General features: G+C 42.6%; 1 protein-coding gene across 2 annotated transcripts; it reads left to right on the forward strand.

Annotated features, from left to right (window-relative positions):
- Nucleotides 1-519: 519 nt before the first annotated feature.
- On the forward strand, nt 520-18,886 carry LOC106601006 (F-box/LRR-repeat protein 20). Of its 2 annotated transcripts, XR_014391931.1 has the most exons (16): nt 520-972; nt 5,389-5,450; nt 8,575-8,629; nt 8,744-8,818; nt 9,502-9,596; nt 9,738-9,806; nt 9,925-10,020; nt 10,390-10,516; nt 10,978-11,052; nt 11,913-12,043; nt 12,367-12,427; nt 13,389-13,433; nt 13,531-13,587; nt 13,814-14,026; nt 14,180-18,161; nt 18,564-18,886. XR_014391931.1 is itself a non-coding variant. In XM_014192845.3 (15 exons), the coding sequence occupies exons 1-15, from the start codon at nt 931-933 to the stop codon at nt 14,285-14,287; spliced, it is 1,311 nt and encodes a 436-aa protein (XP_014048320.1). In that variant the 5' UTR covers nt 520-930; the 3' UTR covers nt 14,288-18,886. The 2 variants fall into 2 exon arrangements, 1 of the variants encoding a protein (XP_014048320.1); XM_014192845.3 differs by having other exon boundaries at nt 14,180-18,886.
- Nucleotides 18,887-19,121: the final 235 nt, after the last annotated feature.

Raw genomic sequence — 19,121 nt, forward strand, 5'->3', positions numbered from 1 at the left:
CATTGTTTTGTCAATGGCTAAGGGCTATTATATATATATATATATATATATATATATATATATATATATATATATATATATATATATATATATATATGCATGTTTTATAATGGGAAATAATGGACACCACAGTGCATTATTTTTTAATAAAGATATGCCTACATTATTATGACCATTTATGTGTATACACACAAAGTAGGTATATGCACAAGGCGATGTTATTATGTATGTAATCTTTATTTATGCAAACTAATTATGCCCTTTATCCTGCATGAAAGACAACACAAAAAACTGTACAAAACAAATCGCAGGTAGGTTATGCTCCTGTCCAAAACTAGGCCTCACATGGCTCCAATGACAACTGGACAGCACAATAGCATATACAGTAGGACTACCAATAAAGTGCTCTTGCGTAGTGTCCTCCTTTATATCACACTATTTAAGGTTAATGTTTTGATATCCCATAGCCCAATGATGTAGGCAGGGCCTAGGCTAAAGGGAGAAATAGGCTTGGCCTAATTCTATAGAATTCTAAATAATGGCAGAATATTGCCCTGATGAAAAATGCATGTAGGCTATACTTCGTCCAGGGTTATTACTAAATGTAATTATTTGTGTCCATAATAAAGAAGGCTAATGCTAAAAGCAGTGTTCACATATAAAGGGGGGACGGTGGAGGGGAGGGCGAACTAGTGTGGAGATATAAGAGTTCGGGCTGTTGGCTGGGGCAGTTGTCGAGAGGTAGGCTATTGTAATTGTGTTACAAACCGAAAAAAACTATGAAATCCGCCGTCGCAGCTGCCGAAACAACGGTAGCATGGTAGCTTTGGACTGGGGTTTGCAAGACGAGCGCCGATATCTACACGTTACTGCAATTTTAACACCGAATTACTTATCCCCCTGATCGAGTCGGGTAAACCACCGTCCGAGATGGGGAAGGAGGTTAATGGTGTTTCGCGGAGCCGGTTTGAGGTGAGTTTATAATATAGGAGATTGATAGATGACAATTATTTTTGATTGGTGTTATGGTGTTTGTTAAACTGCGTCCATGGTTGCGCACCGATGCAGCTTCCGCAGTCAGTGTTTGGATTAGGGCAAACATGTTGTTTTCAAGTATCGACAATATTTCTTCAATAGCCTACCAGAATGTACAATTATTAAATGGGGTTATAGTTTCACATTTTGTGTTTATAAAGCATTCATAGGTTTCCGGGCTGATTAAAAAAAATTGTGGAGCCTATCCGAGCTTTCTCTTTGTGCCGTCAAAACAAAGACAATGGCACAAATACAGACTTTTAGGCTTCACACTGATACGAAGCCCTATATTTCCCATCGTTTTATAAACATAAAATGTGCTAATATTCGGGCCTACTTCATCCTACTGTGTGACTGAGTTATTTCACAGAGTTGGAGAATTGGAATGTTGTCTTTGATCAGCTAGGGTTCTGTTGTGTAGACTCATGGCCGCTGCGGGTTGATTCTGCTACAGATGGGCCATTCGCTCGGCCACGACTCGGCTTGTCCACCACCACACCGAATATCAACAGCAAATGCAACAATATATAACTGTTTTTCAAATCATACAGGCTATGATTTCCCTATAGATGTTTACGTTGACAGAAGCCCGATGTTTTTTTTATGCAAGCGATCGTTATTCAACGTTGTGGCAAAGTTTTCGTCGCTTTATACGCAGCGATAAAGAATGCACCAAATGTGAAATATGGCTTTGGATAAATACAGTCTCATGAACAAATGCCGTCCGTGTGTGTTCACGCCGTGACATTGGCCTGACTACCCTGAGCACTCTGTTGTTTAATCCTCATCTAGGCGGCGTGGGATTTGTGTGGTTTTATTTATTTTTAACAGTGCAACAGCTGACGACTCAGAAGATTCAGGCCGTACCTTCTGGCCTGACAAGCTGACATCTGCGGCAGATACGTGAGCTGTAGTTTACTAGCCAATAACAATGGACTTAAACGGTTTGGACAGTAGAATTGAAATTGTGTTGCATTTATAGGCAGGCCTATTCTTAGTCACGCCCCTGTTTTTTAATGCATCAACATATTGCCTATTGTCAAGTGGCCTAGTGTTGTTGATTGAAACGCTACAGTTAGAGAGATAAACTATCTTGCCTTGTGCGTATTTCGTTTCCAAAGGGATAAGGTGTGTTTTCTTCAGCAATTCTTAGAGTGAATCAGTCAGTGAGCTCAGCTCATGTACTTTAACCAAGGCAAGGCAACACATATATTCCATTAGTCTTGAGCATTTCAAACAGTTTTTCATAGACCAGAGACAAAAATATTATAAGAGAATTCTAGAAAGTCATTCATATCTAGAGATATTCTTGATATGATTTCATATTCAAATAGTAGAGGAAAGTGAACAATTTGTACATTTAACTTTTAATCTATCATGCTGGGAAAGGATCCAAGTTATTTAAAAACGTCCTAAATAGTATGAGTATGATTGGAGATTCAAACATGATTTAGCCTTATTTCAAACCATTCGATATACAGTGCATTCCGAAAGTGTTCAGACCCATTGACTTTTTCCACATTTTGTTACGTTACAGCCTTATTCTAAAATGGATTTTATATATATATCTCCTCACCAACCTACACACAATACCCCATAATGACAAAGTGAAAACCGGATTTTAGAATTTTTTGCAAATGTATAAAAAAGCAAAAACAGAAACCTTATTTACACAAGTATTCAGACCCTTTGCTATGAGACTCGAAATTGCGCTCAGGTGCATCTTGTTTCCATTGATCATCCTTGAGATGTTTCTATAACTTGATTGGAGTCCACCTGTACTAAATTCAATTGATTGGACATGATTTGGAAAGTCAACACACCTGTCTATATAAGGTCCCATAGTTGACAGTGCATGTCAGAGCATAAACCAAGCCAAGAGTTAGAAGGAATTGTTCGTAGAGCTCTGAGACAGGATTGTGTCAAGGCACAGATCTGGGGAAGGGTACCAAAGCATTTCTGCAGCGTTGAAGGTCCCCAAGAACACAGTGGTCTCCATCATTCTTAAATGAAAGAAGTTTGGAACCACCAAGACTCTTCCTAGGGCTGGCTGCCCGGCCAAACTGAGCAATCCGGGGAGAAGGGCATTGGTCAGGGAGTTGACCAAGAACCCAATGGTCACTCTGACAGAGCTCCGGAATTGTTTGTCTGTGGAGATGGGAGAACCTTCCAGAAGGACAACCATCTCTGCAGCACTCCACCAATCAGGCCTTTATGGTAGAGTGGCCAGACATAAGCCACTCCTCAGTAAAAGGCACATGACAGCCCGCTTGGAGTTTGCCAAAAGGGACCTAAATGACTCTGACCATGAGGAACAAGATTATCTGGTCTGATGAAACCAAGATTGAACTCTTTGGCCTGAATGCCAAGTGTCATGTCTGGAGGAAACCTGGCACCATCCCTATGGTGAAGCAAGGTGGGGGCAGCATCATACTTTGGGGATGTTTTTCAGAGGCAGGGACTGTGAGACTAGTCAGGATTGAGGGAAAGATGAGTGATGTGAAGTACAGAGAGATCCTTGATGAAAACCTGCTCCAGAGCCCTCAGGACCTCAGACTGGGGCAAAGGTTCACCTTCCAACAGGACAACTACCATAAGTTCACAGCCAACACAACGCAGGAGTGACTTCGAGACAAGTCTCTGAATGTTCTTGAGTGGCCCAGTCAGAGCCCGCACTTTAACCCAATCGAACATCTCTGGAGAGATCTAAAAATAGCTGTGCAGCGACGCTCCCCATCGAACCTGACGTAGCTTGAGAGGATATGCAGAGAAGGATGGGAGAAACTCCCCAAATACAGGTGTGCCAAGTTTGTAGCGTCATACCCAAGAAGACTCAAGACTGTAATCGCTGCCAAAGATGCTTCAACAAAGTAATGAGTAAAGTATCTGAAAACGTTTTGCTTTGTCATGGGGTATTGTATGGAGATTGAGGGGGGTGGGGGGGGCAGTTTAATCAATTTTAGAATAAGGCTGTAACATAACAAAATGTGGAGGAAGTCAAGGGGTCTAAATACTTTCTGAATACACAGTACAATAGGATATATCACATGGAACAGTATTTCTCACCATTCAAGAAAAGGTACTTTGTAATAATATGTGACAACATGCTCAAACCATAAGGGCAGTTCCACGGAAACGGAATTGCGTTGACTCAGGTTTTTCACTTAATTGGTAAGCCCAACAAAAACCATTGATTTCAAAGTTTAACAAACCATACAAGTCTATGCACAATGAATGAATACTTTTGAAAACAATTTACACTGAACAATTTACAATAACACATTTACAGGAAGAAATGTGCAGATGCAAAGTTTGGTGACAGAATTTTGGTTGATTTGATTGATTGATTGATTGTAGGACAGGCTTAATGTACTATTGACCCAGTGCGTCCACTGAATTTGTATTGTAAGTTAACAGAAAAAAAATCATAGATTCACCTTCAAAATATACATATATTGGAGGTCAGACTAACAGCAGACTCATGTTGACTTTGTCACAAAGTTGCTCAAGTCTCTACAAAGTATATTCCTGTTTATGCTTGATATCTTTGTCATTACATGGACCACCAACATGGTTCAGCATTACTGCATTTGACAGGTCCTATTCTGACTACAATACTCCTCCATAAAAAAATAAATAATAATATATGCCATTTAGCTGACCAAAGTTATCCAATGCGACTTAGGCTGCACTTACACAGACAGGCCAACTAAGATATTTGTTCCACTAATTGGTGTTTTGACCAATCACATCAGATCTTTTCACATATCTTTTTCAGAGCTGATCTGATTGGTCGAAAGACAAATGAGTGAGAGAAAAAAAATATCAGAATTGGGCTGCCTGTGTAAATGCAGCCTTAGTCATACAACATTTTGTTGTATGAGTGGCCCCAGGAATCAAAGATGAATGCAATTGACTTACCCATTAAGTGCTTCATACTTGGACAAATGTAGGTTTGCTCCTAAATATGGGAACTCTGCAAACTAGAGTAGGATACACTGAAAGATGATGTCATGGAAAACAGTATCAAGGGACTGAATATCTCATGGATCATAATTCTGTTTGTGGGTGTGTTAAAACACCTCTTTTGTAGTCACTGTTTGATTAGGAGACAGAAAATGTCTCCCTTCCTCTCAATCTCTCTTCATCGCACTCGCTGTACCACCCCCTTTCTCCCGTCAAGCTTTGACATTGAACCTATCTCTACTGATGACGGTGATTGTTTATCATTGGTTATATGCTGGAGCTTTCCTTGGGGTGGGGCAGAGAGAATAGAGGAAGTCTAGGCCAGTCCTGCTGTGAGCGATGGAGCCAGAGGAAGTTAACACGCTCTTCTTCATCTCTTCCTCACAGATGTTCTCAAACAGCGATGAGGCCGTCATCAATAAGAAGCTGCCCAAGGAGCTGTTGCTACGGTGAGCGAGGGCTTTCCAATGACTGGGCTGTATGCACACACAGAATATGGCATGCCACATGCTCAACACCATCAAACATCTTAACCTGCCCAAAACACAGCCGTTTACACTCTGGTCCACCTGCTCCACACAACACAGCCACTGACAATTAGCGAGGTTACATCGTGACACTTGAGCCATGAGCCACCTTAGAAACGAAGGGTCACTATACCGGGGATTCTAGTGGTTTGGTCAACATCACCGGCCATCTGCCACACTCCCTCATGCGCCCCATCCCACTTGCCCCAATTTCCCCTCCCCCCCCCAATGCTAAAACTAATTAAACACAGATGGTCTGGGCTATAAAACATTCTAATCGATTAAGCAAAAAAAAGTAAAGCCCCAGAGCAAACAGAAAATGGAGGCCATAACTCAAGCCTGGGTCTCACCAGCAGAACGGTCTGGGATAGAGGTGCTGACGGTTGGGGGTGTGCTGAAGGTGCAGGGGCCACAGACTGAGCTCTGATTTACTAGGGCTTTTGGGTTACGGGCAGGCTTGCCGAGGCCAATTGCAACATACTCACCCTACATCACACTGGGCTGCAGAGTGTAATGTGTTACATATGAATCCATCACACATGCATACCTATTCTCGAAGGGCATAGGCAGTATTCACACTCCTTGACTTCTTCCACATTTTGTGTTACAACCTGAATTTAAAAATGGGTAACATTTAGATGTTTTTTGTCACTGGCCTACACACAATACCCAATAATAAGTTCAGTAGTAAAAATGTCTTAACGAGTGACACGTTGCATGGACTCTGTGTGCAATAATAGTTTTTAACATGATTTTTGAATGACTACCTCATCTCTGTACCCCACACATACAATTATCTGTAAGGTCCCTCAGTCGAGCAGTGAATTTCAAACACAAATTCAACCACAAATACCAGAGAGGTTTTCCAATGCCTTGCAAAGAAGGCTACCTATTGGTAGATGGGTAAAGAATTTTAAAAAGCAGGCATTGAATATCCCTTTGAGAATGGTGAAGTTATTAATTACACTTTGGATGTTGTATCAATTCACCCAGTCACTACAAAGATACAGGTGACCTTCCTAACTCAGTTGCAAGAGAGGAAGGAAACTGCTCAGGAATTTCACCATGAGGCCGGTGGTGACTTTAAAACAGTTACAGGGTTTAATGGCTGTGATAGGGGAACTGCGGATGGATCAACAGCATTGTAGTTACTAACCTATTTTATAGTGAAAAGAAAGCCTCTACAGAATACAAATATTTGAAAACATGCATCATGTTTGCAACAAGGCACTAAAGTAATAATGCAAAAAATGTGGCAAATCAATTCACTTTTTGTCCAGAATACAAAGTGCTATTTTTGGGGTCAATATGTTACTGAGTACCACTTTACATATTTTCAAGCATAGTGGTGACTGCATCATGTTATGGGTATGCTTGTAATCGTTAAGGTCTGGGGAGTTTCTCAGAATAAAAAATTAACGGAATGGAGTTACGCACAGGCAAAATCCTAGATGAACTCACCTTTCTGCAGGACAATAACCTAAAACACAAGGCCAAATCTACACTAGAGTTGCTTACCAAAAAGACAGTTTGACTTAAATCTACTTGAAAATCTATGGCAAGACCTGAAGATTCACAGCTGCAATTGCTGTAAAAGGTGCTTCTACAAAGTATTGACTTAAGGGTGTGAATACTTATGTAAATGAGATAATTTAATAAATGTTGAATTCTCTCTGAAACACAACAATGTGGAAAAAGTCAAGGGGTATGAATACTTTCTGAAGGTACTGGTACACTACATACATACATACAGTACCAGTCAAAAGTTTGGACACACCTACTCATTCCAGGGTTTTTCTTTATTTTTACTATTTTCTACATTGTAGAATAATTGTGAAGACATCAAAACGTTGAAATAACACATATGGAATCATGTAGTATCCAAACATGTGTTAAAACAAATCTAAATATATTTTATATTTGAGATTCTTCAAAGTAACCACTCCTTCAAGACCGTTGGAAAAGCATTCCAGGTGAAGCTGATTGAGAGAATGCCAAGAGTGTGCAAAGTTGTCAAGGCAAAGGGTGGCTATTGGCTATGGAATACAAATGTGTTGGTTATTACATGATTCCATGTGTTATTTCATAGTTTTGATGTCTTCACTATTCTACAATGTAGAAAATAGTAAAATTAGTCAACTTTGAATGAGTAGGTGTGTCCAAACTTTTGGTGTGTGTAACCAATACAAATACCTTCAGTTAATTTGTAAAATTCTGAATATCTTTTCATCTACACAATTTATCAATACTTTCTGAATACTGTGTGTGTATGTATGTACGTGTGTATGCACTTAAACAATTGCTGGGAGGAACCAGAAAGATCAGTTAGGCTATTGGAATTATTGCATACATACATACATACATACATACATAGGTACATAGGTACATACACAGTGCTTCCCACTGTTGTCAAGTTGGTTGGATGTCCTTTGGGTGGTGGACCATTGTTGATACACACAAACTGTTGACTGTGAAAAACCCAGCAGCGTTGCAGATCTCGACACAAACCGGTGCTCCTGGCACCTACTGCCATACTCCGTTCAAAGGCACCTTTTTTGTCTTGCCCATACACCCTCTGAATGGCACACATTCTATTCTCAATTGTCTCAAGGATTAAAAATCATTCTTTAACCTGTCTCCTCCACTTCATCTACACTGATTTGAAGTGGATTTAACGAGTGACAAATGAGGGATCATATCTTTCACCTGGATTCACATGGTCAGTCTGTCATGGAAAGAGGTGTTTTTAACGTTGTGTGTGTGTGTGTGTGTGTGTGTAATGCCCCACCACACAATCTCTCTCTGCAAAAGTAAACATTTATATAGCCTTCAAACACAATAACCATACTAGAGTTAACATAAATTCACCCACACAAGAACACAATCAAGTGTCATATGCTCATCAAACATAAAGTGGCATACGTAGCAGAGTTCTATGTAATTAAAGGGTAGAACCGGGATTCTTGGTAGAGCCTTGTATACATAGAGGGCTCTGGTTCTGATTCTGGGTACCAGGGGTTCTGAACCATCCCTGTCTGTGTTCCAGAATCTTCTCCTTTCTGGATGTGGTGACACTCTGTCGCTGTGCCCAGGTCTCACGGGTGAGTTTGTGTTTCTGAAGTGTGTGTTTGGTTCAGTGTGAGAGTGTATGTAATTGTGTGTTGGACAGAATAGTGAAACCAGTGAAGTTGACCTTGTGCCCCTCTCTCCCTCAGTCGTGGAATGTGCTCGCCCTGGACGGCAGTAATTGGCAGAGGATTGACCTTTTCGACTTTCAGAGAGATATTGAGGTCAGGAAGTCTCGCATAAACCTTCTTTTTCCTCACCTCTTCTCTCTCCTATCCTCTCCATCTCCTCCTCACCTGCCATTGATTTATCAATTGTCTTTGTCTGTCTTGCTGTCTTTTATGGAAACAAAGTGGACATTCATGGCTTTGACCTTATAAACACAAACAACATTGACTTTAAACCCACATACCGTGATTATCGAAGATTGAATTCAGGACCTTAGCAGTTGGTTGTCTACCAAAGGAAAGTTTGAATTGACTACTATTGATGTTGTGCGTTCACCACAATCAATGCCATGTACTGTATGTCACTCTATTGACCTTGTCACTGTATGGATGACCCCAGATGACCATGTTAAAGGCATTTGAAGGGTATGACTGATGTATTCACACGTGACCAGTTTAGTACATTGCCATAATCAACGATGAATGAATGACCTGAACGCCAGGTCAAGTATGATCATGTCTGCCAGACTTGAGTGCAATATTAAGACAGACACTCAACAGGCTCTGTGAAATTGGTTCAAGTTAAGCAGTCAGTGTTTACAAAGATGGTTGAGTTTTGCCTGAACAGGCAGACTCCTGCCCTATGCTCCTGCTACATGTATTCTTGCATGTATGTGAAAGTGAAGATGATCTGGGGATGAATCTATGTTTTATGAGAGGTTTGTGTCCGTGTGTTGCAGGGGCGAGTGGTGGAGAACATCTCGAAACGATGTGGGGGATTCCTGAGGAAGTTGAGTCTGAGGGGCTGTCTGGGGGTGGGGGACAGCGCTCTGAGGTGAGGACTGACTGGGAATCTGGCCTAGACTGGGCACTCTTGGCACTGAGGAGGGTGAGGGGAGGAGATTTATGTGGGAGCTGGAGGGCAAGTACACACACTCCAGTGCAAATATGTCTGTTCCTGTTTGTTTTTCAACAGAACCTTCTCCCAGAACTGCAGGAATATTGAGCTGCTTAGTTTGAATGGCTGCACCAAGATTACTGATAGGTATTTACAGACATTTATGCCTTATTTTGTTTTGTCTAGTATAATTATGTTTTGCTAATGTACTAAAGTGTTATATTATTATACATGTAAGCCTCTTGTCTCTTTCTCTCCCATGCAGCACATGTAATAGCCTCAGTAAGTTCTGTCCCAAGCTCAAACACTTGGACCTCGCCTCCTGTACCTCAATCACCAACCTGTCACTCAAAGCACTCAGGTGAGGGGTCTCTCTTTCTCCCACTCATACTGTCAGCATTCCTGGAAAAACCTTGTCACTCACCTTTTGGTGATTTGATCGTAGTCATCCCTCTTCATGCTCCGTGACAGTTTGCTGACTCTAGGACTAATATAAGCCATTCAAAATATCCTGGGACTTTTTTGAGATGCAAGGTTTTTCCGGGACTCTGACAATACTCACACACACACCGGGGAGTCTCCTCAGCAGGAGCAGATGGTTGCATTTGTTGTACAAGTGTAGGGTGAACAGGTAATTCAGGGGATGTGCATAAATATAGGACACGTTGTTGTTTTGCCTGCTTTTTATCTAATATCTGTCTCGTGGTCTGACCCATTTCTTCCCCTGCAGTGAGGGCTGTCCTCTGTTAGAGCAGCTTAACATCTCGTGGTGTGACCAGGTGACTAAGGATGGCATCCAGGCCTTGGTACGATGCTGTCCCGGACTCAAAGGCCTTTTCCTCAAGGGCTGCACACAGGTAGGGCCAGGGCAAGGCAACAAAAGGGTCAGCTAGAGATGGGACCATTTTTAAAAAGCATAAGGTCGCTATCTCAGTCTAAGCAAGGTGCATGAACGGAAGAACAGACTGGATATGTGAGAGGTAGTCAGACACCCTTGGAGGTGAAATGAACAAACGGATCGCGTATGATTAGTATTGTAGCCAGGAGGATGAGGCGTTAAGATATAGGTAGACTGAAGGGCTGACTGAGGGGAGAGGGGCTTAGCTAGTCTAGATATGAGACCAGGGCTAAGGTTTCTATTGCAAACAGTGTGATGGGGATGTTAGATCCAAACAGCAGGTAGGATATTTAGTTGCAGAAGGGGGTTAGCTAGCTAGCTCATTGGTGGGGTTACCTTGGGGCACTGCTAATGGGATTTCAAATGACACCTCTCTCGCTCTCTCTCTCTCGCTTCTTTCCATCTCCACCAATTAACTAGTTGGAGGATGAAGCACTGAAGCACATTGGTGCACACTGTCCAGAGCTGGTCACTCTCAACTTACAGACGTGTTCGGTAAGCAAGCACCTCTTTCAGTGTTTAGGTCACATAACGGCAAAACCTGCTGGTCTCACAGATCCAAAATAAAGTGTCTCGCTTGATATTTCAGCACCCATCATGTTTGGGGCTGAATGCTTTGTTGTGATGGGTTGGGAGATTGTAACTCCTGATTAGGTTTGTCATTGAGAAATGATGAATCTCTAATAGCTGTTGTGGCCATCCATATGGAAGGTAAATGAGTCATGTCCTGCCTCTCCTCTGCTGTTTTTATTTTTTTGGTGGACTGAGGGGAGTTTCTTGTGTACAAGGCTGCTCAGTCAGTCTGCATCCTGCCCTGCAGTAGAGGGACTGGTGTGGACTGAGGCCTGCCCTGCCATGTAACCTACATAACCAATAGCGTGTGAAATCCACCCAGACAACACATTTGTTTCTCTGGCATCCTCTTTATCTGTGTCTCCAAATTGCCTTCCTGTTATGTCTACACCCCAAATGCCTCTTTCTCCCTCCCTCCCTCCCTCTTTCCTTCCTTGTCTCCTTCTCAATGTCTCCCATCTTTCAGCAGCTTCCTCATCTTTTGCCAGAATCGCCTCTTTTTCATCCTCTGACCTCTCTCTCTTTTTACACCTGTGCTTTCTTTGTGTGGCTCCCCCTCGCAACTTTCTGCAATCTTGCAAGATCAGAACTATAGAGGGAAAAGAGATGAAAATATATCACAAAAAACAAGATATGATTCTCATTCCCCGTTCCGAGGTGGATATTCATAGCCTACGGCATTAGTTATGGTAATATTATGTTCATTTTGTTAATGGCGTTATAGCTGTTTGATGCCGTGGAAGTTCTGCTAGTGACCCCCGTGCCTGCTTCCTTCTGAGCAGCAGATCACAGATGAAGGTCTCATTACTATATGCCGGGGCTGTCACCATCTGCAGTCGCTGTGTGTCTCAGGTTGTGCCAACATCACAGACGCCATCCTCCACGCCTTGGGACTGAACTGCCCGCGCCTCAGGTTGGTACTCCCTCTGCTCCTAGTCCACCTCCTCACCTCCGACCCCTGCTCCAACCCCTCCACACTGGTCTCAGGTGTCCCCCACCAAGCCCGCCTCATCCAACCCACATCCACGCTACCCCCCCACCCATCCCTGCTTCTAACCCCTGTTCACTCCAAATACCACAAGAAACTCCATACAACCCTTCATACATTAAGACTCAAATACACCCCGCTCTCCTTTCTGGTTAGTGCCCAAGTTAACCCACCTTGTATTTCCTCAGACACGTCAATACATAGCAGTTCCCCCGACCATAACAACAGTATGTCCTGTCTCCTTTCAGAATATTAGAGGTGGCTCGCTGCTCTCAGCTCACAGATGTGGGCTTCACTACACTAGCAAGGGTGAGTGTGGAAACTGACACAGGTCACACACACACACCTCTGACATACAATACCATTCAAAAGTTTGAGGTTACTTAGAAATGTCCTTGTTTTTGATAAAAGCAAAACATTTTTTGTCCATTAAAATAACATCAAATTGATCAGAAATACAGTGTAGACATAGTTAATGTTGTAAATGACTATTGTAGCTGGAAACGGCTGGTTTTTAATGGAATATCTACATAGGCGTACAGAGGCCCATTATCAGCAAACATCACTCCTGTGTTCCAATGGCACGTTGTGTTAGCTAATCCAAGTTTATCATTTTAAAAGGCTAATTGATCATTAGAGAACCCTTTTGCAGTTATGTTAGCACAGCAGAAAACTGTTGTACTGATTAAAGAAGCAATAAAACTGGCCTTTAGACTAGTTGAGTATCTGGAGCGTCAGAATTTCTCGCATGGAATAGCCTTCATTTCTCAGAACAAGAATAGACTGACGAGTTTCAGAAGTTCTTTGTTTCTGGCCATTTTGAGCTTGTAATCGAAACCACAAATGCTGACACTGCAGATACTCAACTAGTCTAAAGAAGGCCAGTTGTATTGCTTTTTTAATCAGAACAACAGTTTTCAGCTGTGCTAACATAATTGCAAAAGGGTTTTCTAATGATCAATTAGCCTTTTAAAATTATAAACTTGGATTAGCTAACACAACGTGCCATTGGAACACAGGAGTGATGGTTGCTGATAATGGGCCTATGTAGATATTCCATTAAAAATCAGCCATTTCCAGCTACAATAGTCGTTTACAACATTAACAATGTCTACACTGTATTTCTGATCAATTTGATGTTATTTTAATGGACACTTTTTTTTGCTTTTCTTTCAAAAAACAAGGACATTTCTAAGTGACCCCAAACTTTTGAACGGTAGTGTACATGTGTTGTCTTACTGTTTTTTTTTTGTTGTTTTTTTTCTGGCAGAATTGTCATGAGCTGGAAAAGATGGACCTGGAAGAGTGTGTGCAGGTGAGCTAGACTGCGCAACACGCACGTTTCCACACACACTAACATACACTGTAGCACCATCAACCATAAGGATACGTTTGTTTATGTCTCTCCCCAGATCACGGACGGCACACTTATTCAGTTGTCCATCCACTGCCCTCGTCTGCAAGTTCTGGTGAGCACTAGCGTGTGGCTTCTATCCTAGGAGCTTGTCTCATTCATGCTTTGTTCAATCTAAGCAATGTCTTTAAATTCTATGAAATACATGTCGGAAGGACTTGTTTCTTAGATAATCCACAGTCTCGTGGTGTTAATAACAAAAGAAACCCAGTGTGTTCCGTGACCGTAGTATTGCTGTTCTTAACTGTTCCTTTGTTGTTGTTGTGGTCTCTCTCTCTCAGAGCCTGTCTCACTGTGAGCTGATTACTGACGATGGCATCAGACATCTGGGCAGCGGACCCTGTGCCCACGACCGGCTGGAGGTGATCGAGCTGGACAACTGCCCCCTGATCACGGACGCCTCGCTGGAGCACCTGAAGACCTGCCACAGCCTGGACCGCATTGAGCTCTACGACTGCCAGCAGATCACCCGCGCAGGCATCAAGAGACTAAGGGTAGGCACTGGTGCTACAGCGTACATTGCTGCTTATGCGTTGTGCACAGACACCCGGACACAAAGATTACAGTAGGTGAATGAATGTTTCTTAGATGCGTTTGTATAGACTCTTACACCAACACTTGTCTTTATCTCTTTCTCTTCTCTCCAGACCCATCTACCTAACATCAAAGTGCACGCGTATTTCGCTCCCGTCACCCCACCCCCCTCAGTCGGGGGGAGTCGCCAGAGATTCTGTCGCTGCTGTATCCTGCTATGATGTGAAGACTGCGCCCCCACCCCCCTCAGCCCAACATCTGCCCCTCCACCCAACCTGGCTCGGCCTGGTCCGATCCGGCCTCAAGGTATACATGCTGGTGTGTCCCCCCCGATTGGCGTTGCAGAGAGAGGGAGAGAGCCCAACCACCACAGGGTCTGGGAAGAACCTTCCCAACGACATTACCAAACCCACTCACAACAGCCTTTGTCAAACACACAAATAAACACACACACACATCACCACAGATGAGCGTCAGTACATTCCCTGCTGTCCCCAGGCCCATGTTCTAAAGACCACCCAGCATTACAGGGAGGATTACATAATAGAACCACTGCTGTTTACAGATTAGGCTCCTAATACACTGTATGGACTACATGAAGCTAGGGCTCACTTAATAAAAGGTTCCCTATGAACTACAATGACCTTTTACTGAAGGATCAGGAAGATGGGTTTGGATAAGAAACTCACATCCAATGTGTGTTTGTGGGTGTTGGGAGGATAACCAGAAACATGGCTAGAGCTACTATGAGGATATTGGTTTGGTAGAAATGCCCTCAGAATCTTTCAACGACTGTCAAGCTACCTCTAGACATAACTGCACTTCAATGTGAGTAGCTCTTTGTTAGCCTCTGGTTCCAGACTGCCCACTCCAAACCAAACTTTTTATTTTTACTAAAGATCCGTTTCCATTGGCACTTTGAAGTCAACCCAGGTTGGGCTGGCCTTGGTGGCTAGCTGAAATTGTTTCCACTGCCTCCAAATAGAATAAATTATGTCATGTTGCTAGGTAGCCAATATGTGACTGCAGCTGGCTTCGCTAATGTTGCTAACTGGCAAGATGTTGAAGAATTTCAATTCACCCTCACAATGCTGTAACTAACTTTAACCCACACTCCTGTCAGTGCTAGCCATACTCAGAACCATGTATTTAGCTTGCTAACTAGCTAAACGGTTAGCGTCGCCATTAGCTAGCTAGCTAATCAAGCAAACCAGACGGCAGGTTTGAGTTTTTTAAATGTATTTAATTATATTTTTTTATACGACAGGTTTGATATGATGTAGCTAGCTAGCTTTCAATACGAACTGGCCAGCTAAAAGTCCTGCTAGCTACAGTAGCTTGTTTTAACTCTGATATGCTAGCTAACAATGGTAGCTAGCATTTTAGGGCTGACTGTTGTCATAGAAGTTTATTGTGTAATGCAAAAATGAATGGATCCAGCTGTGGTGGTAATTCGTGTCATGTCTGACTACTGCAGTACTGCTTGTCCATGTGCTAGCTAGCAGCGCACACACCCAGATGAGCTGCTAAACGTTGTCACCATCCAGCGGTTATTTTTATTATTATTATTTTATTTTATTTACTGCGTCACCAGCCTGAATTCTAAACGCGCTGGCACCAGTTGTGAAACTGGGCTGTGCTGGTTCGAATTTGAGCATTCCATTCGAACAATCTCAATTTTGGCCCTAATTTTAAGTGCCAGTGGAAAAGGGGTTTAATTTAAGAGTCCTGGCGTCTTCTACAGCCATTAAACAGCCCCCGCACACACACACAAACATATTGTAAATACAGTGGGTAGTAGTTCTTCTCTAGACTCAAAGTAGCTACAGCTTAGTGCAGGCCTGCTAGGGGGTATGCTGAGTTTATCCAGCAAAATGATGACACTTTTTAAAGAGTCTCTATGACTCACCTAATAGTTTACTGCCAAATGACTACACACACTTGCACATACACATGCGCACACACACACAGCTCAATACCTTCCCCCTTCCCCTCTCTCTGTTACAGTCAGAAGCTTCATTGTACAAAAATAAAAAAGAGAAAAGCAAATATTTTTCTAAAAAGGACACCAATTGAGACTTACACGTGGGGACTTGAGAAGATGCCAAATGTTGCATGTAACAATTCTAGTTTTTTTAATCTAAATGTAATATATGTAAGTACTGTGGAAATCCAGCGTTGCAGCCAGCTAAACCACACCACAGACCATGGTGTGAAGGAGAGATTTATGTCAATGGGTCTCGCACTATGAACTATGTTAAGCCAAACGCATACTGTACACACACAGGTGTGTTTTTGTGAATGTGTGTGAGAGAATGTTCCGGGGCTATGGAGAGTAGTTTGGACAGTGAACCATCACTGGTTCTGGAGTTTGGAGACATAATAAACCAGGCCCCTGCAAGCTAGTCTTAACAACAACAAAAATATTGAATAGAGACCCAAACACATAAAATAAAAAAGATTGACGTCACTGTGAGTTTGATGCCAGACAGACCAGAAGGACGGAAAGAAAAAGCCAACCGAAAACAAAGTATCTGTATTTTCATTTTGTTGCTTTTAGTCTTTTTTTCCCCTCTTGGTGATGAACATTCTTGATGAATGCGAGCTGGCAAACCACACATGTGTAGGAGGAGATGCCCAGTGTTGCTAGCGGGCACCAGGATCTGGTCAGTGACAGTAATGCCCCTTCAACTCCCATGAGGCCATGCAGGGGAGAGGGTGACAGTGGAGTTGACCCTGCCACCAGCGCAACACCCTCCTGTTGCTGCTTGGGACCAGTGACGTGGGAAGAGAAGGGGCCGCTGGAATTGGATAGGTGCGATCACTAAACAAGGAAGTCGTTTAGAATCTTGACCTGGAGTGAGCTGAGTGCACAACACTGGCCTGCTGACAAATGTGTCCCAAAACGCCACGACTACCACCTTACCAAAAGACTTTGACCCCTGTTCATGAGTATCAAAGCCTTTCATCTGGATCCTTCCTCCTCTCCCACACTTTAGCCTTCTCTGTTTTCTGTCTCTCCTCTTCTATTCTCTGTTCTGTTTTTCTTTTTATAGTTTAGTCTTTTTTTAGCCTTTTTCTGTTCAAGTTGGTGACTTCTACATCTCGTTCTCACCCCTCCCCTCTCTTTTCTGTTTGGTGTGTTTTGGGGTGGGGCTGTTTTTTTGTTTTGCATTCAGTCATGAGTTCAGTGTTTTCCCCAGTGAAGTTTGAGCCCTCTTGCAGTCCCTGGTTTTTGGTCTTATGCAGTTTGTGTTCTATGACGAGTTCTTGTTACCTAATGTCCAGAGTGTAGTTACCTAATGTCCAGAGTGTAGTTACCTAATGTCCAGAGTGTAGTTACCTAATGTCCAGAGTGTAGTTACCTAATGTCCAGAGTGTAGTTACCTAATGTCCAGAGTGTAGTTACCTAATGTCCAGAGTGTAGTTACCTAATGTCCAGAGTGTAGTTACCTAATGTCCAGAGTGTAGCCTTTGGGGTTGGAGACAGTGCAATTTGTAAAATAAGTTGATGAGTCGGTGAGGATGAACCGGTGTTGCTTGTATGTATAATGGATGTTATACAACATATTGAATGTGTTGCCATGAAGGCGTTGTCTGGGAACGTGGGGGGTGGGTGGGTTTGGGGGTTAGGGCCTAGGTTGTGTGCTGATGTAGCAGAAACAGATTCCTCTCCTGATGTGCTTTCCCTTTTACTTGTTATGCCTTGATTTGGGGATCCCCTAACACCATGATGCAGCCCAGCCCACTGTAGAAACAAACAGATTTGGTACGCCCAGTAGGAATGTTATAATGTTCTCTAAAAATACATATTTCCTTCTAAGATTCAAACCAACTAACAGGCAAAACATTAAATGATGATTATTTTCTGTTTTGTGATTTCTCAGTTGGGGGTGGGAGGAGGATAATGCAAACGGCGATTAATCCAGTCTGATCTGTTTTGTTTGAATGCGGGTTTATGGGGGATTAGAGAACATCCAGGAGCCCGGATATGCAGAGATGCATAATGTACTCTGATACTACTCACCCTCTGGCTGGATGCAACTGTGCTCCCACTGCTCCGTACGGTCTGGAGTTACTGGAGGGGAAGTCAGGGTGAGGCCAGGATCCATAACACCTGTTTGCCCTCTTCACACATAGTTGCTGAGTCACCGGCACCACTTGTACTCACTTAGTCATACACAGACGCACTGAGACACACACACACACACGCGGTACGCACTGACCATTTGCACTGCCATGGTCCCCTCTGAATCAGAACTCAGTTGAGAGCGAAGGTATGCAGAGTAGACATGCGTGCCTTCACATACACACTATTGACAGCACAGACAACAGGCAAATTCAGCCTCAAGCGGTTCCGTTAGAATTTATTCAATATACAAACACACGAGAACATGTCCATACCGGGTTATCTCATAAACTACCCTGTAGAATGTCAAGGCTAAACACATGCAAAGCAATTATACCACTTCATTCCTCTGATTTTTTTTTCTCCAGCAGTTAACATGGAAGATGACAGATTACTGAATTCTGGATCAGTCCATTTTCATGTCCACTCATTCCCTACGACTAGACTGTGTGTTGGAGGGGGTGGGGGAGGGGGTTGGGAAGGACGGCTGACTGGCTGCGTGAACAAGATGGTGGATCTAAAGTGTGTTCTTGGTAGTTTGACACCTGGGGATTACTTTACTTTTTTTTTTACTTTACACAATGACTGTAGTTCATATAAATTAATGTAAATCTTTTTCTTTTTTTTCTTTTTTTACAATTAACTGATTATAAATGAATATGTATGAATAAATATATAACTATATTATTAAGATTTGCCTGTTATTTCTGTAATTGCAGTATGTTGAAGTGTTAATTTGTTTTGCTCTGAAATTTTTCCTGACCTGACTAGGAAAAACTCTTGGCCCCAGTTATAGGCTATAAATAGGGAGCAGAGGTTTTTCCTGGCCAGGTCAGGTAGTCTCCACTATATTGTAGTAGTCCTACATGTTTTCCTATTACTGTATGTAATGCATGTTGTCCCAACCTTAGCGTAACACTAGAGGG

The sequence above is a fragment of the Salmo salar genome, chromosome 03, assembly GCF_965601325.2.
Source record: "Salmo salar chromosome 03, fSalSal1, whole genome shotgun sequence".
NCBI lineage: Eukaryota > Metazoa > Chordata > Actinopteri > Salmoniformes > Salmonidae > Salmo > Salmo salar.